Here is a 20876-nt window from a genome sequence, read left to right as displayed (position 1 = left end):
TTATTCTGGATAAGTTAATAATTAATAGGTTGACATTTAATTATACAATTTTAATGATTTTAGAAAAATAACATTTATTTAAGAAGAAAAAAAGAGAGAAAGAAGCATGAATTGCCGTTTGGCGCATATTTTTAGCCACGGATTTGCCCGAAATAGATTTGCACGTGGTAAAAATTATATAAATTAACCAAGAAGTTTTTAATTAACTTATTTATAATAACATACAATTAACTCAATGATTTCACATAAAATTTTATTACTTTAGTTGGGTATCCATTGTTATTTATCAAATTTTGAAAGAGTTTATTGATTTGTTTTTTAAATAAATAAATATTACTACATATTCTTTTAATTCTGTTCATTTCATTAAAAGTGGTATTTAAATAGATATTTTAGAAACATTAAAATTCTAAGTAATTAGTTTATTTACATTAAAATCATTTCTTTTATCGTTTAAATCAACAAAGCAAATATTTTCTTCTTTTATAATACCCAAATCTAAAAAATTTTAATTAATGTTATCATCATGATTACAAAGCAAGATTAATTCTTTGCGGTAAATATTATTTAATAAAATTGTATAACTTTGAAAATTAAAGATAATTAAATCACCAATAAATCTAAAAACATATTTAATAATAAGTGCATGATTTTTTTCTTCATAATAGTGCAAAAATAAATTAGCTAAGAGAGATGAAAGATTAGATCCTTGTGGTATTCCATCAATTTGAAAAAATATTCTTTTCCATTGTTAAGGTAGTTATTAAAAATACTATGAAAATCGCAATTAAGGATATTTTTAAAATCATAGTAATAATTCAAAAAGACATCTTTTAGTTTAAAAAGGGGAATGCTATTGAAAAGATCCTGGAAATCAAAAGTCGCAATCGGGTTAATTTTATTATCTTTAATGTATTCTAAACTCGAGTGATTATTAGTGATAATTCAAGAAAAAGTTTCTTTAATGATATTGTTAATAATTAATGTTTAAGTAGGTTGAGAAAATGGAAACTATTATGAACATATTTTTGCGGCATCGTGCTTGAAATTTTTAAAAGGGAAATAAAGACAATTAAAGTATAGACATTTTAGTTTCGTTTCGAATTTTTCTTCTTTTTAGGATTATAAAACTTTTTTTAAAAATCGTATGGTAGACTTGCAACTATTCAAAAGATTTAAATATTTAATTAAAAGTTTGTATATTTAAATTAAAAATTCTTATCTTTAATTCTTGTTTGTTCATTTTATACACATAAGTCCGAAGGTGGTTGGAACCCATCAAGTAAACTAGAAAAAGAATTACCTTTGACCTTTGGTAATCCTAATTATTAGTATCAGATAATCATTTATTATTACAATTTTAATGGTTCGATAGGGAAACGTTAAATATTTTATTTTAAATTACAAAATATTACGATAAAATTGTAAGTTACTTTATTTTTCTTTAAACCAATAGAAATTAGTGCATACATTAACTTGAGCAATAAAATCAAATGTAAAAGCATACTTCCCCTTAATAAAAACATTTTTCATCGAATTTAGGTTTTTGATCTTCGTATTCCCCAGAACCTTAGACTAGAAAACAGGTCCTCCCCCTAATATATTTCCTTTAAATTTGAGCTAAATAGAATATTATTTTTATGTAAAGAAACAAAAAAGTAACAAAAGTACAATAATAACTGAAAACACATTTAGAAAATCTGCACTAATATTAAAATGTTAATAACACACATTGATTTCTTTTGTTCATATTTGAATTTGTCACATAATTTTCGCATATTTCACAAAATAAATAAAATGGAGGATAAAAGCTTTATTTCTAAGAAGAAATATTCTGAATTAATGCAATAAATTAAAACTGTTTTACAATAATCTTATTTTTCCAAACATGGCCATGGCTAAGGTACTACCAAGGGTATTGTTAAAAAAAATCCATAAAAGATATGATAAAAAAATTGCTAAAAGAATTAGTTTAAAAAAATATTATTTCGAGCGGGCATAAAATGCTTTTTAAAGGAAGGTAATGTAATATTATTATTAAATATTTTAAATAGTTCTGAGAATTTTCTATAGTTACGGTTTATTAAAACCAAAGTAGGCTGTTATGTGACCAAATTACTACGTTAAATCTTAGTTAATAAAAATGTCGTTTCTTAAAATTTGCACTCAAGCGTCAATTAGTTGAAAATATTAAAAAGAAAGAAGGTAGAGACGAAATGCACGTTTATAGAAAAAATGATTTAAAGTTCATATGATCAAATTTAATCTTAACACATAGATCGACAAATACATAATTATTAATAAAGTAAATTTTTGCCTTAGCGGTTATTCGTTTAAACATTTAATGGTGCAGAGACATTTTTTTTAAATTTAAATATTGTCTGGGGTAATAAGTAAGTTTAAAATTTTAAGCGGTTAAAAATTTACCCAATCGAGAACCTTTAGATTAAAATGCAACTTCAGTTTACAAGCAACAAATAATTAATTTATCTATAAAATAAAGGATTTAACCATCGATATTTTTTTGACAAAGCCATTATCCGAATAAATCTTTTCAAAATTAATTGAATTTAATTAGTTTTAAAATACTCCTTTTAAGAAAAGGAGAAATATAAATCTTTTGAGGACAGAGGGCTTTTTGAATTTTTATAAAAATGCATATGTTTAATAAATAAACAAGCTCGAATTTTTCTATAAGATGTTTATTATTAATTTTTCCTTATTTTCTTAAAATAAAGGGAATTAATTAATGAAAATTTTTTTTTATTGTGCTGCTTTAATAGATAGTTATAAAATTCATAATAGTATAGGCAGTATTCATAATAGTATTGCTGAAAATAAGATAACAGTAGCTATATTTCTTGATATATCAAAAGCTTTCGATAATGTCAATCACAATCTTTTAATTAAAAAATTAGAATCTGCTGGTTTCAGAGGAATTATGTTAAATTGGTTTGTTTCATATCTTTCAAACAGAGAACATAGAGTTAAAATCCGAAGTAATTTTAGTAATTATATTTTTTCAAACCGTGGTGTTCCTCAAGGATCTATTCTAGGACCCTTATTGTTTATTATATTCATCAATGACTTTTGTCAACTCAAACTTTTTGGTAAGATAATAACGTATGCTGATGATTCCGTAATTTTGTATTCTTGCACTGATTTAAATCAACTAATTTTTCAAATTGAATCTGATTTACGCATAATTTCAAAATGGTTTACAATAAATGACTTAAATTTAAATCTAAATAAAACTAAATATATTTATTTCAGTTTAAGAAAATCAGAATTTAACTTAAATTTAAAATTTCACTCTCTCTCCAGCAAAAGTACTAATGAAAATTGTCAATGCTATATTCTACAATCTGTAAATAATATCAAATATTTAGGACTATTTATCGATTCTAATTTAAAATGGAAAACACATATTAACAATTTAGTTAAAAAATTGCGTTTCGTTTTAGTTAAATTTTATCACCTTAAGAATAAAATTCATTTTAATTTTGTGAAAGCACTCTATTACTCCTGGTTTTATTCCTTAATTAATTATGGTGCGATAATATATGGCGGTGAATATAAAACTAATTTACTTCCCTTAATCTCAGTTCAGAATAAATGCTTCAAGATTATTAATTCTCTAAATATAAATAATTCAAGTGTAACTACTACCAATATATATACAAGAATTAACCTATTACCATTTCGCCATAATGTATTTTTTCGTATTTTACTCTATTTACACAACAATAAATTAATATGCAAATTAAAAACTAATGCGTCTGAAAGGAGACCAACTGAAATGTATGAGATTCCCTTCTTTACAAAAGAAATTTCACGAAAACAGTTTTTTTACTTAGCACCTAAATTATATAATAAATTACCATCTCAGTTGCAAAACATCAAAATATATTCTTCTTTTAAGCGTGCTTTATTTCAATTTGTGATGAACATTGACGATTTAGATCTCTATTTTTCACTTTAAAGGAAGCATTTGATTTTTTATACCAGTCTTGTGCCAATCCAAATGAATTTATGTTACCTTTGTTATATTTTTTTTATTTATTTATTTATTTATTTTATTTATTTATTTATTTATTTCTTTTTTTTTTTTTTATATATAGTTTCATGCATTTTTTTGTTTTTTTGTTTTCTATTATTACAATGTTCAACAATATATGACGTCTTATGATGAGCAAAATAATTTATGATTGTAATACCCCTTTTTTTTTTTTTTTTTTTTTTTTTAAAATTTCTATTTTAAATTTATTGTATTACTTTTCTTTGTCGCCTGGACAGGATTTTCCTCTTGACGACGAATATATATTCTTCGTATTTATGTGTTTTTGTTCTCAATAAAGTTATATTTGTTTGTTTGTTAAACAAAAAAAAAAAAAAAAGAAAGGAAAAAAGGAAAAAAAAAAAAAAAAAAAAAATACATATGTGCCTACAAATAAGCCTCAAATACATATAAGCCTCAGTGATATTTTTTTCCATTTTATTTTAATTATAATGGACAAATAAGATGCTTTGAAATTAAAAAAAATACTAAGTAAGGTCTTGATAAATTACACAACTCTTTTTTTTCTCAATTTGTAAACAAAAGAATTATTTAAACTTGAGCTTAAGTTATTAATTTAAAATTAAAATTGAGTGTGAATAATATTTCTGTGACTTAAAGGCAAAATTAAAAAAAAAAAAAAAAAAAAAAAAAAAAAAAAAAAAAAAAAAAGATCAGTTTGAACAATTAACGATACGTTCCTTAAATAAATTAGATACGTTCCTTCATTCAATAAATAAATTAACCAATTAAAAATAAATAAATTGAACTTTTATGAGTGTTTAAACCTAAAATCTATCTTTTAATGAATGAAAGGAAATCTATTTCGTAATGCTACGTAATTTACGTAATTTACACAAAAATATTTACTTATTGCAATTATGTTTCCAACATTTCAAATTTTAACATTCGTTTTTTCTTCCCATTAAGACATTGTTTTTAATAATAATACAATAACGAGCATTTAATTCACGAAGTTCACTTTTTGTTACCAAAATATCATTGTGCATATTAAACGATTTTGTTTTATAAAAATAATTATATACAAAAACAAAATATTATAATGTAGTAAACGCCCCTCTGAATCTGCATATACAGAGATGCAAACTTGCTCTGCTCCGTATAGAAAAATATTTTTTATTGAGTGCAAAAGTTACATTTGTTGTATGATTCTTTGTTTATTTAATGTAAAACCATTTTCCCTTTCTACGTTTAAATAATAAATAATTGAAAAAAATCACGTGAAACATACTTTTGTTTACTGTTATTTTGTTTTGGTTATTTTGAGAATTATAAATTTTACCAGAATTATCTTAAATTCTGCATGGTTTCGTTTTTAACTACCACTGAATAAAATATTTTAAAGAAAGTGGAGCAGTTGGCATTGCTAGAAAGTATATCGATCGCTATAAAATATAACGTGAAATAATGAAGTGAGCATGATTTCAATACATAAGAAATGATTACTTACAATTTAATCCTTGATTTTCAGAAAATCCTAATACTTCGTTTAAATTACATTTATGGCTGTCTGGTTTAAGCAAGGCAGAGGCACCTCCTGTTTTTAGTATTTAAATGTTTTGTGACAGTGATTCCCACCATGCGTGGCAAAACTTTCCTTTTTGAAAGGATTTACGCTAATTTACAGCAAGGGTTCGATTTGTATATTCAACAAATTCGAAAGCCGCTTTTCAAAGTGATTTTCACCCCTGATAAAATTTAAGATAATTGGGCTAAACTGGACAGGGACACCCCATGGTTTTCACATCTCTTTGCCCTCTGTCACCACCAAAGGGCTATTTTCTATGCCTGCAGGTGTTCTATTCATCCCCAGATAATTGCCCTTTTACATCCTGGTAATGTGATATGAAGAGATGCTTATCTTGTCTTTTTGCTTGTGGTACTGGAAAAAGAAAGATTTATCTGAGGATCCGATCATTGGAAGTTTTTATTCTGCTTTCTGGAGAGTTTTCTAAATGATTCTTTTCAATGTTTTATTTATTTTTTTGAAATTTGTATTATTGTTTTTAAAATTTGTATTAGTATACGAGTTAAATTAATTTTTTTAAAACAAGCAAAATATCAAAATATTTTGAAAAATTGAAAAAACGAAAGAAACGTTGGTGTTGGTTGATTTTGCGCCTTTTTCAAATAATGCGCCCATGGCTCTAGCCATGCCTGCCATACCCTAGATACGCCACTGGCTGGATATTTCAAGAAGCAATTCAATCATTACATAGATCCATTCCATTCCATAACAAACCCGAAATACTTTGATGAACGTCTCACATATAAACATGAATAAAAACAGAAATGTGGATTAAAGAGAACAATCCTGACTTTTTACCTAGGTTATTGAAATTAAAGATAAATGACTTAGAACCTTACCCAGCACTGTTATTTTAAAAATATATAATTGAACAACTTGCAGCACAAAAGTGGTGCAACCTGATGATAATAAAAACATTAATAAAAAAAACATTGCCTGAAGATTTTTTATTTATCAAATTGAATAGTGGTCCACCTTCTTCAGCTTCTATTGGAACAATTTTCTCCACATATGGCTTTGTGTGGAATTAAATTCGCAACCGCTTATGGGCTGAAAAGGCCTAAAAGTTAGTTAAAGTGTATAATGTCTACAAATATGAATCAAATGATTGGTAATTAAATATGCATCTTAGATATAACGAGTTGTTTGAAAAGTAATATTTTCCAGTTTATTATGTGTTGCTTACTTTTTTTATGTCCCTTAATGTATCCTATTTTTATCTCTTTAAATTAAGTATTTTCAGTTTTTTTTAATGAAGCCAATGTTCTTCATGTATAAAATTAAAAAACTTTTCCTAAAAAAGACTGGCCTTTTTTTACAAAAAAGACTGACTCTATTTAAGCAGTTTAAACCAAATAAAAATGACTGGCTTCTTTTGGCCAAGTCAAAATCTGGCAGCCCTGGTTAACACAGTTCAAAGTGTCTGAAGGCAGTCTGAGGATAGTGCCATACACCAATTAAGCAGACGAAGTATTGATATTAGGCTGAACGTATACCAAGCAGCAGAATGGGAATATTTCTGACCATTTAGTTGTATTAGATGCCATAATAGCACAAATGTATGCATTCCAAAAATATTTCTCAGTTCTCAGAATAATTTGGCCTCAAAATTTTGCTCCTGATCAGTAGTAATAGTACTGGGACAACCAAAGCAGGATATCCACCCATTAATGAATGGTGAACCGATCAATAATGGCCATGAATGATAACCATAAAAGATTTCAAGGAGTCCTATAAAGTCTAAATACATGTGTGCAAATCTAACAGTTCAAAAGAAACAATTTGTGACTTAGTGTGTCAATGAATTTTAGCACGTTAATAATTTTGACAAGATTGGACAGAGTGTCTTACAAATCTTTTTTAATATCACTTTAAATATTAATGAAACACCTAGATGAGAAAGATTATGTATGTGGCTAAAAGCAAGATTGTGTTTAAGAGAGCAGATAATAAAAGATGGTCATTTATTCGTAATTGATTGCTTGTGGGCATTTGATTGAGTTTGGGAGCTATATAATATGGTAGCATATGTTTCACTAAAAATTATTATTTCATATATAATAACAGTTTGAAAAACAGCTTTAAGAAGACGTTATGCTGCAGGAGAAGATTTTACAGCAAATTCTGTTTCTCCTCCATTGGTATTTCAAAATTTAAGATTTAGTGAAAGAGATCAGATAAATGTAAAATAAACCATAAAGTTCCAAATGATGAAAAAAATTATTATGAAATATCAAACTGAAAGCAAATTATTCCATGGTTTTTAAAGCTCTGTTTCCAGAGAAAATAAAAAAGCCACAGTTTAATTGCCTTACACTTGAAACAAAACAATGATTTTAATTTACATACATCCTCTTACCGTAAAAAATTATATGAGCTTTAGAACAGACACATAACCTAAATATTTTAAAAGTTATTAACTTTAAAAAAAAGGGCCAATTCGGCAACATTTTACTATCTAGATAAAAATTATATAACACATTGCCCTTTTCTCAGTTTTTGCAAATTTTTATAAGCTCAGATAATGCGACATTGGAGTAAGTTTTTAACTATTAAAAAATTAGACCACACAAGCTTTTCATTCAACAAAACTGGGGCTTTTCTTTAGATTGACGTTTTTGTGCCAATTTTAGAACAAGCATAAACAGCGCTAGGTTTAGATAGGCTAAACTTCTTCTAACAGGCATGAATAACAGACACAGCAGTTATGAAAATAGCATATTATTCTCAAAAAGTGTCATTTGATATGATGCCAAAGACTTCGAAAAATGACATTAAAGTTAATTATTACACCATTGCCACATAGGAAATGTTTGACTGAAAGTTTGAAATGACTTTGTTTTCTTAGAATTATTCTAAGGGGTTGGAGTAAATCTGCATTAGCTTAAGGGTGTATAATTTTTCTCTCTTTTTGAAGGAAAGATGACTCGACTCATAACCAGTTGTGGTGTAAATCACAACTGGTTAGCCAATCAGAGCCAAGCAAATCCTTAATCTAAACGATTAGGCTTTAGCCATTATTTTTAATAATGATTCCAATTTTTTCCTATGATGATTTTAATAAATCTGATTAAACTTTGTGTAACTTTGTAGTAAATATGTTCATCACTTTTACAGTTAAGACTAATTACTAAAATAGAAGGAATATCTTTGTACAAATTAATTAATGGATCTAAAATTTAAACTAATGATAAAAGTCTGACAAACACCTACATATACTTACTAGTTTTTGGCAGAAAAATATTAATTTTCAGCAAGTATATATTAAATTTCAATAGAATGTTGTGATGTTTCAGAAACTCTTTTTGATTTTTTTTTTTTTTTTTAAATTTGTAACTAACTAAGATAGACTAAGAAGTAAACATCAATACATTGAGAACAGCACATATTCTCTGAAGTCTGTAAATTTGAATAAGAACACAATTTATTCACGAAATACGTAAACTTTAAAATACACTATAATTATTGATTTCTTTTCTTCTGCATGCAATAGCAAAGAAACTCATGTAAACTGATACTGTTTTGCAATCGAATCAGTTCTCTCCAGTAGACTTTAAACCAATATTTTTCAGTGTGAATCAAATTATCAATAAAAAAAACACAAGTATAAAAATAATCTAACTTCTAATATTTAAAAATTAGCATCATACCTAGAATTAACTACAAGTTCAAGTCCGAAAATGCGTCACAATTTCCTCGAATGTTAAAATCACCAAATTGCAATCATATGCATACTGCAACAATGGGTAAATATAAAATTTAGGAGAATAATTACAACAAATGCTAAAAACTTTAAACTAAAATGAGTTCAGATAGAAGAATTGTTTTATATTAATGAAAATTTATTAGCAACTAGAGCTATGTTTATTTACGTGTCAAACTGGTTAAAGTTGATATTTGCAACGAGTTTTGTATAAATAAACTTTTCCGCTTATAGCTTTTTATCTGCATTAAGTGCGCATAAAGAATTTTAAGCACAAAAATAGGCAGTCGGAAACTCATCAAAATAGTAATGAAGTTCATCAAAATCAAAACCAAATGAGATAGTCACATTAGTCTTTCCATGGTCTTTCTTTAAAGATAGTTAAGGAATTAGTTTCTTTGTTCAATGGAACGAAAGTATGATGTTACTGTTTTTGGTGCAAGTGGATATACAGGGGTGTTTGTCGTCCGTGAACTTGCCACTTATCATTCTGAAATTAAGTGGTGTATTGCAGGAAGGAGTGTCGAAAAGTTGAGGAAAGTTTTAAAAGAAATCGGGGCTGAAATCGGTATGATAGTATTTTTTTGGAAACTGTATAAATTGAAACATTAATATTACTTAATTCTTTTTCCCCACTATCTGTGTAAATATTCATATCCGCCGGCCGGTAGATGACTTGTTTCCTTATCTCCGTATATTCTTTATTATCTTATAGAAAACCCTTCTTCTCAGCACTGAAAATTTTTTGAAAATGGAGTGCAACTAGTAGTAGTTGCAGAGGGCTATTTAGATAAATTTCTGTAATATGGTAAGTCTTAGATAAATTTAAACAATTTTTGTGAACCTTAAATCTCAATTTAAAACACTTTCTGCTAGCAACTTATTGGCTCTTATAACTAGTTTTAACTCTTTCGTCACCACCTAATTTTGAGAAAATTTGTTCAAAAAATGATCTCTTTTTGCTTAATTCTGAAAAATTTTTTTAATCAGTGTTCTCTCTGAGCGTTTTTAGAATAGGGGTCCGCCCTGAGTGCTTTTTGATCCCTATAATTGCATCCTCTTTGACTTTTTTGTAAAAATACGCCGCCATCCCTTAAAAACATTGCCGTTTTATTCATATTCCATTTTGAAAAATGACACATCGCAATTAGTGCAATTTGGAAAATATCCCCTCTTTAATAGGGGTAGTAAAAAAAATTATAATGATTTTAAATTTTGAAATTAATTTTTGAATACATTTTTTAAAAAATGCACCTCTTTTATGTTTTTTTTTAATAGTTTATAATTTAAATTAAAAGCTTTCAAATTGTCTTTTAATTAATCATTTATTTTAGTTTATGTATATATATATAATTTTTTTTTTTTTTTGAAAAAATTATGCACAGAAATTATCATTTGGTATATGTCTTTAATTATTTTTATGAACTGCAAATTTTTCTCTTTAATTATGAGAGAATTTTTTTTTAGAAATGTACATATAAAATAGTATAAGTGGGTAATTTAAACATTGTTGAAGATCAAATTCAGTTATAACATAATATTACATATTTTGATAAATTTTTACGCATGTAGCTGAGAGAAATTTTCCTTCATGGAGGACTTTTTGGTGAAATTAAATCATATTTGTGTTACATGGAGAGAAGAACTTCTTAACGTTAGCCATTGTATAGGGAACTCTAGTTCATGATCCATCTACCACTGAAGATATCTTACATTGGACCTATGGTCAGTGTGAGCCGGGTGCAGAATTCTTGTTGATCACCCATCCTTGGGATCGAACAATGAACCAGTGTTACCTCATTAGGAAACATGGGCTTTATTCTCTGAGCCACCATAACTCTGAAAATCATACTTTACGGAAAAAAGCATCCATAAAACGTTGAAAGACATAGTCTATCAAAAACGGTTTAAAAAATGCTGCACTAACATAAAAACACCCATAAAGAAAGATTATATTCAGAAGAGAAATAGAAAAAATAAAAACTGATATCTTAATTTTTGAAAGAAAAATTTAAAACTGTACATCTCAGTTTTCGACTTACTGTATTTTTAAAAAAAAGTGAAGAAAAAGAATAAAATTTCTAATACAAATACTTTTTAATTGCCGTACGATAAATCAAGGTGTAAATGATTTTAATCAAATGATTAAAATCATTGATTAAAATCATGATTTAAATCAAATGATTTTTTTAAAAAAATCACTGATTTTAATAAAAAAAAAAACAATTTTGTGTATAGTCTTGAACATTTTTTGTATATTTTTCTAAGTTTCAAACATAAACAAGTAAGTAGACTGTTCTATATATTTCTCAGATCTCACTCATATAATTCAACATTTCTACTTTCAATGTGACTCATTTGCTTTTAAAAACAGTTTACATATTATATTTATAGTTCATTGAGCAAAGAAATGCAGTAGATATGCTTTTAATGTTAAAACCCATTTCTGTAGCATTAGATAAAATGCAAAAAGATATTGTAGTTTATCAAATGTTGTCAACATCTGGAAAAATTTAAAGGAAACTCTGAAAGATTCTAATAATAATTGCTGAAAAAATTTTTTTACTAAACGATATGAACAAGCGTTAACACCAGCTCATTTCCTAGCTTACCTCTTGGATCCTAATTCTGAAGTACAATGTTTAACACTAAATGAAAAAGATCAAGCTGTAAACTTTGTTAAAGAAAAAGTATGGAGAAACCTCCTTATTAAGTATTTTGCTAAAATTCATTGTACGCTCTCCTCCGTTTAATGGAACTTTGTTTGATAAAGAATCTCTAGAATCTTTAAACATCTTGGAATGGTGGAAATCAATTGCGCTTCTAAAGAACTGTGTAGATCAAAAAGAGTTTGATGCAATACGGTTGTTATGTACTGCAAAAGGAACAACTGCAGGGATAGAGAGGATGTTTTCCACTTTTGGACTTGTACATACTAAACTACGGAATCAATTGGGTGTAGAAAAGGCAGCTAAATTAGTCCTTATGTTTAAATCTTTAAATAAAACTAATTAAATGATTGTTTAAATAATTTGATATTGTAGATGTAGAATTAATAATTATCACATATTGTTTGATAAACAATTTCTTTCTTGATTTGTAGTTTGAAATCACTTTGTTATTGTTTATTTCTTATTTCACCTTTTGCTTTTAAATTATTAAGAAATATTTTGTTGATAATGGTTAGTAATGTTTATTTCCAATGTATACCATAAGTAACAATAGTAATACAATACAACTTTAAATCTATGGTACACAAAATTGATTATATTCCATAGAATTGAAATTATAAAAAAATCATGATTAAAATCAAAAAAATCCGATTAAAATCAAAAAAATCCGATTTTTTAAAAAAAATCATAATTTTTATACACCCTGCGATAAATAAGAAATGTCGATAAAACAATTTTTTTTTTTTAAGTAAATCTAAATAGAAAACAAAACAAAAATCTTCATTAATTTTTAAACTAAAAATTTAACCCTAAAAATTACAATATAGCTTTTTCCTATTGTATTTTTAGAAAAGAGTTTGAAAAAAGTATAACATAGTTTATTAGAGAAGCTCTTTAAGAAAAGCTGTTGTAATAAAAGTGCTGATAAGAAAAAAGTTTGAGAAAAAGGCAAAAGAGAAGCAAAAAAAAATTGTTCTTGGTTATTAAAATATAATTTCAACATTGAAAAGCAGTTTTCAATGTTACTGCTTATCTGTCTTATCGTACAGAGAAAAAGTGACAATAAAGGAATTAAGTTGTTTGTTTTTTTTCCAATTAATCTGAGTACTCTTTAGCTCTTCAGGTTCTGACATAAAAATAGGGCCACCTTGATATTTTTTATTTGTCTCTAAAATTCTACAGTCTGAATAATATGTAGGCTAAAAATAGTTACTTGATGAGCTCTGACTGGATGGACATTTCTGATTATCAATTGTAGAAGACGTTGACTGAAAATAATCTTGTTTGAAATTGAATTCAGAGGAACCTTCGTGAGGAAGAATATCAACCTTCTATCATTCATACATAATTCTGTTAAATATGTAGAGTCGAAGGTCCCCTATCCAAAATCTTCAGGAAGTCCAGAAAATAGATTTTTGCATATAATAGATCTATGAGATTATTCAATAATAAATGCATGATAGTTACTGTCAATTGTCATTAATGTGATAAATCCAATGCAATTGTTATTTTTGGTATGGAAATATTCATTTTAGGCATACCACTTAAACTGAAAAATTTTTTCCATGTTACATGCCTTTGAACTGTACAATTATTTCCTTCATTATGATTGAGTTACTCTTATAGATCTTTCCTTCCTTGTTCACCAAACTATTTTCAATTCAAATGTGTTCTCTAGGTTTGAAATTAACATTAGACCGAGACCACTAAAAATTAACTTGGACCACCATGTTAGTTTTCTCGCAGACCAGTAATCAATGTAATGAGATGTTTTTGGTTATTTGATTTTCTCTTTCAAGTATTGGTTTGTGTTTTTGTTTAGTTGTCACATTTTCTGTACTGTAGTTTTTCAATTAAATTTACTTTATTGACTTTTTCTTAAAGAGAATCCAGATGAGGCATATAAACAGACCAGTGAAAATATGTATGGGCTGTTGATAACTTGTAGTCACTGTAAACTCGGACAAGTGACTCAATTTTCTTAATATCCTGCACCTAGTTCTGGAACCGCTGAAATATTTCAGTAGTACTGTGGATGAGCAGAGTTGTTTCAATATCATAATATCATTAAACAATTTCAATAAGATTAAGAAAGGGTTTTTTGTTATTAATTTTTATTAGTTGAAGCTTTTAACAATCATACACTTACTGGTGTCTCTTTTGTCCATTTACAGATAAAGACTTGGATTCAGTTGACATAATACAGGCGGATACAGGAGATGAATCTTCTTTGGCAGATATGTGTAAAAGTTCTACTGTCATAATTAGCTGTGTTGGACCTGTAAGTTCACTTTTTCCCTTACTACTCTTATTATTGCTATTCTTTTATGTGTTTTAGTTCTGTGAGATAAAAATCTCCTCCAGAAATAAATATTCCTATCCTCAATAATAATAAAATTAAAAAATAAAGTCATAACTTCGTAAAATTTTGCCTTCTGGAACATAACTGTCCTTTAGCTTCATTTTACGAGTTGTTTAATGATCGCCGGAAAAGCCAACAAAGTTAAAGAAATGTGTAATGTGTTTCAAATGAAATTATTGGTTTAAGTTATTAAAAAAGGTAACAGCCTAAGTGAAAACAAAAAAAATTGCCCTAATCAAATACCCAGCATGTCTAAACTACTCTTACTCTAAAGAATGTACATTCATTTAGCTAATTTAAAGTTATAAAAAAGTATTTAATTTGAGAACACAAATCAATTTATTACTAATTTTATGTGAAATTATATTATGATTCAGTAAAATTGGAATTCCTTTCAGTAAATTATGAATTTTCTTCTTATCATAAAACAGGAGTGAAGAAAATTCTCAGTATACACAGTTTTTTATTTGTGAATTCTTACCTAAAATTATATATATATATTTTTTTTTTTATAGTTCCAATAGCTTTTTTAAAAATATTCTTAGAAATTTAAGTTCGTATATGGTTAAAAAATTTTGATAATAATTTTTTCTAAAAAAGAAAATAGAGAAAAAAATAATTTGATTTTGCAATACAATTCTTGAATAAAATAGCATATATGTAAAATATAGTGGAAATTGAAATGTATCAGGATTGGAACAGATGTGCGAGTTGTGCCCAACTGCTCCAGAACAAAATTTCTGATGCAGCCTTCTCCAAAATGTTTCCCCCCCCCCCCTTAAAATTGAGCCAAGTTACTCCAAAACTCTAATAATATTTATTCAGCGAAAAGTGCAACTCTGCATATTGCGGCTGAATTTGTGCATAATAATGAGCTATCACAACATCAAATTAAAATTATTGGAGTTGGAATAACTATGTGAAAAAGTTTCAGAAACTCTCAATAAACAGAGTGAATTTACGATAGAATTGTCACAAATACAGTGTGTCAAAAAGATCTAAATTTCAAAATATCCATGTAGTGATAACATAAAATATCAGAATTGAAAGAAATAAAGTGGAAGTGCTGGAGTAAAACAATGGTAAAATGATGTGGAATAATAATAGAATCAAGCCAATCAAAAGTAGTTTTTGTGTAAATCATTAAAAAATTGTCGTTCCTCAAGACCAAAATTCATGTGTCATAATATGAAATAATTTAATGTATTGGAATCTGAAAACCCACATGGAACCACATACATTAAAACTACGCCACTGGTTAAGCATACTGAAGTAACAGATACGAAAAGAAAAAAAAAAGTTATTAGTTAAAGGGAAACAAATTATTGCATATGTGGCTAACTGTAATATTGTTGAATCAGCTATCTCTTCTGCTAAATAAGTATACTCTCGGTATCTCAAACTTCTATATCTCGAAAAAATATTTTCCCCCTTGGCATTATATATCCACCTAATGTTAATTTGAATTTCTATTTCTCAGAATTTTCTTCTCAAAACCCTTTTTATGTTGTTGTTTTTTTTTTTTTTTTCGAAATAGAAGAGAAATTTTTTTGGAAAAATCACAAGTTCATTGTAAACCAATTCTTTTCTGTTTAATGCATAATTGTTTTTGTCTTTTAAAAGTAAAATTATCATTGTTGTTTTTAGACTTTTAGTCAACATTACATACATATTTATTAGTGGTTATTTTTATGTTTCATGACTCTACTTTTTAGAGCAATATTTTTTAGTATATTTTCCTTCTTTTCAGAACATATTTAGTTCTGAATTTGTTTTCTCAAAACCTCTCTAACTCGAAATTTTTTTACCCTCCCTTCAACTTTGAGATATCGATAGTTAAAATTCCACTGTTTTAGCTAACTTAATTTTTGTCAGCCATTTTTTTTATTTATTATTATTTGATTGCTTTCACAACTCCTGCTGAATCAGATTGTCTAGCTGACTGTGTAAAAGAAGAAAAAAGGAGAAAAGAAAGAAAAAAAAATCCCACCATATAAAAAAGGGAATATATAGAGAAGGAATATAATGAAAAATAAAGATAACAACAGAAGCTATATAAAATCTGCATTTAATTAAAAGATGTTATTTTTAGAGGCTTTCAATTAAGATATTTTTTTTTTCAATTAAAAGATGTTGTTTTATTAGACCAAAAGAAAATTAAATAAGTAATTAAGACTACTTAACTTTCTGCCTCTTGTTAAATTATTTTACTAATAATTTAATTAAAATTGTAGTACAGTCGATACTTGATAGAACGACCCTATGGGTGACTTTAAATTACGACCTAGGATTTAGAATGAAATTTTGCTGGGACACGTCACCTATCTTTCAATCAAATGAGGCTCAAGATGTTCTACATTTATTATGCGATAACATCATAGAAAATAATAATTTAAACGATTTCTTTGAAAATTTTTAATAAATCAAATGCTATATCAGTGCAAACGTTCTAATGGACATTAAAATAACGTCACGTCTAATGAAATACCAAGCGGAACTTTATGCGTTTATTATATAATGGAAAGATTACTTTAATAAGGGTTTGTTTGTACAAAGACTTTGAACAATCAGAAAGATGGAAAAGTAAGTCATCATTTAAATACTAAAATATACATTTTAATTCTTTTAAAAACATATTTTCTAATTCCCTATGCCATATCATATTGCTGCCTTAAAAGAAACAGAATATTTTTTGTCATGTTGAATCTAACTTAAATAACTATTTATATGCCAATTTGTTTATTTATTAGTTAGATTTTCATAAGCTTATGCATGGGACCTTAAAATCAGTTTTGTAAATTATTATCAGTATTTCATTATATTTTTATTTCTATTGTTTTTGACTCATATGCTAGTTTTTTCAAGAATTGTGTGAAATCAAGTGAATTTTTTTCTTTGTTAGCGAAAAAATTATCAAAAGATTTTATCAACATACAAACTTTTACTTTTTAAAAATATTTTTAAAAAGTTATTGGTACTAAAGAAATAAAAGTGCTATACTTTTTTTATTTTTTGGGAGGGAGGAGTTCCAAACTTGGAAAAAAACTGTGGTCTACAGAAATATTAGGCTCTACAATTTTTCTGCTCCCCTATAACTGCCCAAGGGCGCCGGCAGCGGGGTGCAAGGGGGTGCACTTGCACCCCCCTGGCTTTTTTTTTTAAAGACAATTAAAGAGACACAGAAAAAAAATTTTGTTATAAAAATTTTTTATTAAAAATATTTTTATTCAAAAACAAATAATTAAGTAATTATTGATACATAACAATTACAAAATTGTTTAATCAAAAAAGAATTTTAATCGTCTTGTTTGCTGTCCAAATCTGTTATAACTTTTTCAATGAATTCGGAGTCATCGTTGATTCTTTTCTTATGCACACTGAGCATGCACAAACTTGGCAGATATCTAAGCTATATTTTTAAATTTCATTTAATAAAGTATAAATAATATTATATTTTCTATTAGTTATTTAGTTTAACAAAGGTGTATAACACAAACTGATTTCTCACAACAGTTAAACTTCATCAACACAATAAATACCAATGATAAGCCTAAGCGTGCACAAACACGTTAGTATACAAAACTATGGTTTGTAGTTATTTGTATTTCAAAGTCAGTAGCTATGCCAGCGCCATCAATACAGTTTCTCGTAACAAAATTTGTAAGTACAAGAAATTCGTACTTTTTTTTAAAATATCTTGTTAACAATGAAGAAATGTATCTTTAAAAAAAATTAACAGATGAGTTGCACCCCCTTTCATATAATTCTGCTGGCGTCCTTGTAACTGCCTATTAGTCTTTAACACAAATTTAAAGTTGATAATACGCAAAACCATTCTGAAGTCGCATTTTTATAGTAGTATTGTTTTGTATGAAGATGACTTTTCTAATTTTTAGTTATAATTTTAATAAAACGTAATGTGTTAAAGTTATTTAGATTGCCTAAAGACTGTTAGTCATTTAGAAGCTACTCACAATTTGAAGAAGAAAAAAAAGAATTACTCAATGCAACAAATTTGTTTCCTAACTAATAAATTTATTTTTTGAAATATGTTTAAAAATTGAATAAAACGCCTTTTTTTAATGAAAGAAACATTGTTAAATTAATTAATGTAGATATGTCTGTGTTTTAAAATAAAAATGTTTTACTATATCTTTTAATTAGTAGTTATATATTTTTGTTAGTTGTTTAAACATAGATATTAAACAGCCGTATGCTCAGCCCCTGCATTGGATTGGAATGTTTTCGACATTCAGTTTTTTACCTAGCAAATTATGCATTAGTTTAGGTGTTGTTATGGTAGGATAATTTATTAAAAACATTTAACGTTCTTTAAAATGTAATGAATGTAAGCATTTTAAAGAAATTTCTTTTTAAATTTTTGATCTTGGTTAATAATTAATTCAGCGGATATTTTAGGAATATTATTTTTGATTGAGGGATGTAATAACATTTAAAATTAAAATGAAGTTATTATCAAAAATTAAATTTTTTTATTTTTTATCAAAATTAAAACTGTAAGTGTTTTAGGTGTCTTTCTATAATGTCCAACCACGTGACTGTTAATTACCTTCCTTATCATTGAAAAATGTTTACTAAAAATTGTTTTAATCTTTAAACAATGAGGAAATGGGTTTTATAGTTTCTTCCTCTTTCTTGATTGTTCAATCATTTCCTCTTCTATCACAGTGCTTCCTATAGATCTATTAATGTTCTTTCTATTTAATATACGTATAGGTGTGTACTAAAGTTAAATTAATTTTAAGTTAATACCAGACGCGTACACCCAAAAGCGCGGTCTCCATCGCGGAAAACTATTACTTAAAAAAAAAAAAATGATAATTACAGTGGAAATTTCCATATCGTAATCCTCAAAATTGATTTTTCCAGACAATAGGTCTTTAAGGTAAACAAACATAAAAATATCCTTATTCATTATAAATATCAAATAGACGATAATTAGTCAGGGGCTAATAGACAGGGTGCGTAGCGTTTTTAATAAGTGCTTAAAGATGCTTATTTTTGATTTACGTTATTAAAAAGGCTTTAGACTTTAAGGCAAGGTCTTTAGCAATAGGTCTTTAAGGTAAACAAACATAAAAATATCCTTATTCATTATAAATATCAAATAGACGATAATTAGTCAGGGGCTAATAGACAGGGTGCGTAGCGTTTTTAATAAGTGCTTAAAGATGCTTATTTTTGATTTACGTTATTAAAAAGGCTTTAGAAGTGCATTTTTTATTCGGTGTTTGTAAAAAGTGCTTAATTTTCTACCTTTAAGATAGAGATTTTTTCTTTGCCTTATCGATTGTGGTTCTAAAATACAAAAAATGTATTCTTTTGTGTAATTATCTTTGCAGTATTAATCAGAAACTAGTTATTTTAGCATGGTTATGTAAAGCTTTAGAAAATGTTTTTGAATTTTATTGATTTTATGTTTGTAAATTAAGAACTTTAAATGATAGAAATTTTTTTTTATTCCTGCACAGATCCTAATTATGATTTTTTTTATTTTTTAGAAAGTGATTAAAAATATTTTTAAGTGCTTAAAAAGTACTTAAAAGGTGCTTATTTTTTGTTGAAAAATCTGGCTACGCACCCTGTCAATGTCAATCAACAACGAATAAGTCCACGTGATTTTCGTGGTTGTGCTGTTTTCGCAGCTTTAGTTTGTTATAGACTTGGTTTTTAAAATCTCGATAGTTACGTATGCCATAATAAAATACTGCAAATTCCGAATCGTACATTTATCATTTCGCAATCCACTCGATTAGCGATAATTCCACTGCGAACCCGCTAGGTTTTACCGATCTTTTTTTTTTTTTTTTTTTTTTTTTTTTTTTTTTTTAGTAGTTATTAAAGCGGATTTTCATTTCGTTTTTAAAATCCCAATGTTTCTTTACTATTTCGACTTCGAATCGCGCATTTCGCACTCAATTATTGAGATTCACCCTCAATCTCACGAACTTTTACGATCGCATTTTTGTCAATTATTGCTGCCGATTTCAGTTTTCAATGCTACATTATCATACACGGGGAATTCCAAATCCGCTTTTGAATGATCACACAATGGCCCGCTTTAGTCGTAACGATTTCCTCTCAAATCGTCAAAATGTGAAGTGTTTTTCAAAATGTGAAATTTTTGCTCTCTCTGAAATTGAGTGCGTGATTCTTGGCGGTAACATTCCTTTAATGCGAGACGTGAAAAAAAATTCGCGATTTTTTTTTTTCGCGCTGTCATTATATGCTTAATTTAGTTAACGAGTTATTTATTTTCTTTCTTTTTTTCATATTGTTGTAGAAATCTGATTATAATCGGAAAAAAATCAAAAGTCCAGTAAGAATCATAAAAAAATGTAGGATTCTCATCTCTGCATATATTTTTTCAACAAGTCGCAAGTATAAATTTTTATTTTATTTCTTTGAAAAGGAAAAGAGTTTTGTTTATTCTAATTGTTAAAAAGTGTCCGAAAAAGAGACCCTTTCGGTAAACGGTCTTCCAGATATGGAACTTAGTACTGTACCACTAA

The 20876-nt window shown here is 27.1% G+C and overlaps 2 protein-coding genes across 3 annotated transcripts in view; one reads left to right on the top strand and one right to left on the bottom strand.

Moving 5' to 3' along the window:
• Shc (SHC-adaptor protein) overlaps positions 1-9598 on the bottom strand; it is a 43807-nt gene extending 34209 nt beyond the window's left edge. Inside the window, exon 1 of the mRNA XM_043044459.3 lies at positions 9257-9598. The gene's annotated coding sequence lies outside the window, so the exon portion shown is untranslated. The remainder of the gene's footprint in view (positions 1-9256) is intronic.
• Positions 9599-9714: 116 nt separating this feature from the next.
• The window catches only part of LOC107451465 (saccharopine dehydrogenase-like oxidoreductase), a 44580-nt gene continuing 33418 nt past the window's right edge, over positions 9715-20876 (top strand). Inside the window, exons 1-2 of one of the 2 annotated variants that reach the window (XM_087149772.1) lie at positions 9715-9877; positions 14156-14262. In XM_087149772.1, coding sequence (XP_087005898.1) covers positions 9715-9877; positions 14156-14262 — 270 coding nt within the window. Of the gene's footprint in view, positions 9878-14155; positions 14263-17858; positions 18004-20876 lie in introns of those variants that run through there. The other variant, XM_087149773.1, reaches the window with a different exon arrangement.

Source organism: Parasteatoda tepidariorum, chromosome 8 (genome assembly GCF_982258835.1).
Source record: "Parasteatoda tepidariorum strain Cologne lab strain chromosome 8, Ptep-v5.0, whole genome shotgun sequence".
In the NCBI taxonomy this organism is placed as follows: Eukaryota; Metazoa; Arthropoda; class Arachnida; order Araneae; family Theridiidae; genus Parasteatoda; species Parasteatoda tepidariorum.
This window is presented reverse-complemented; position numbering and strand designations above follow the sequence as displayed.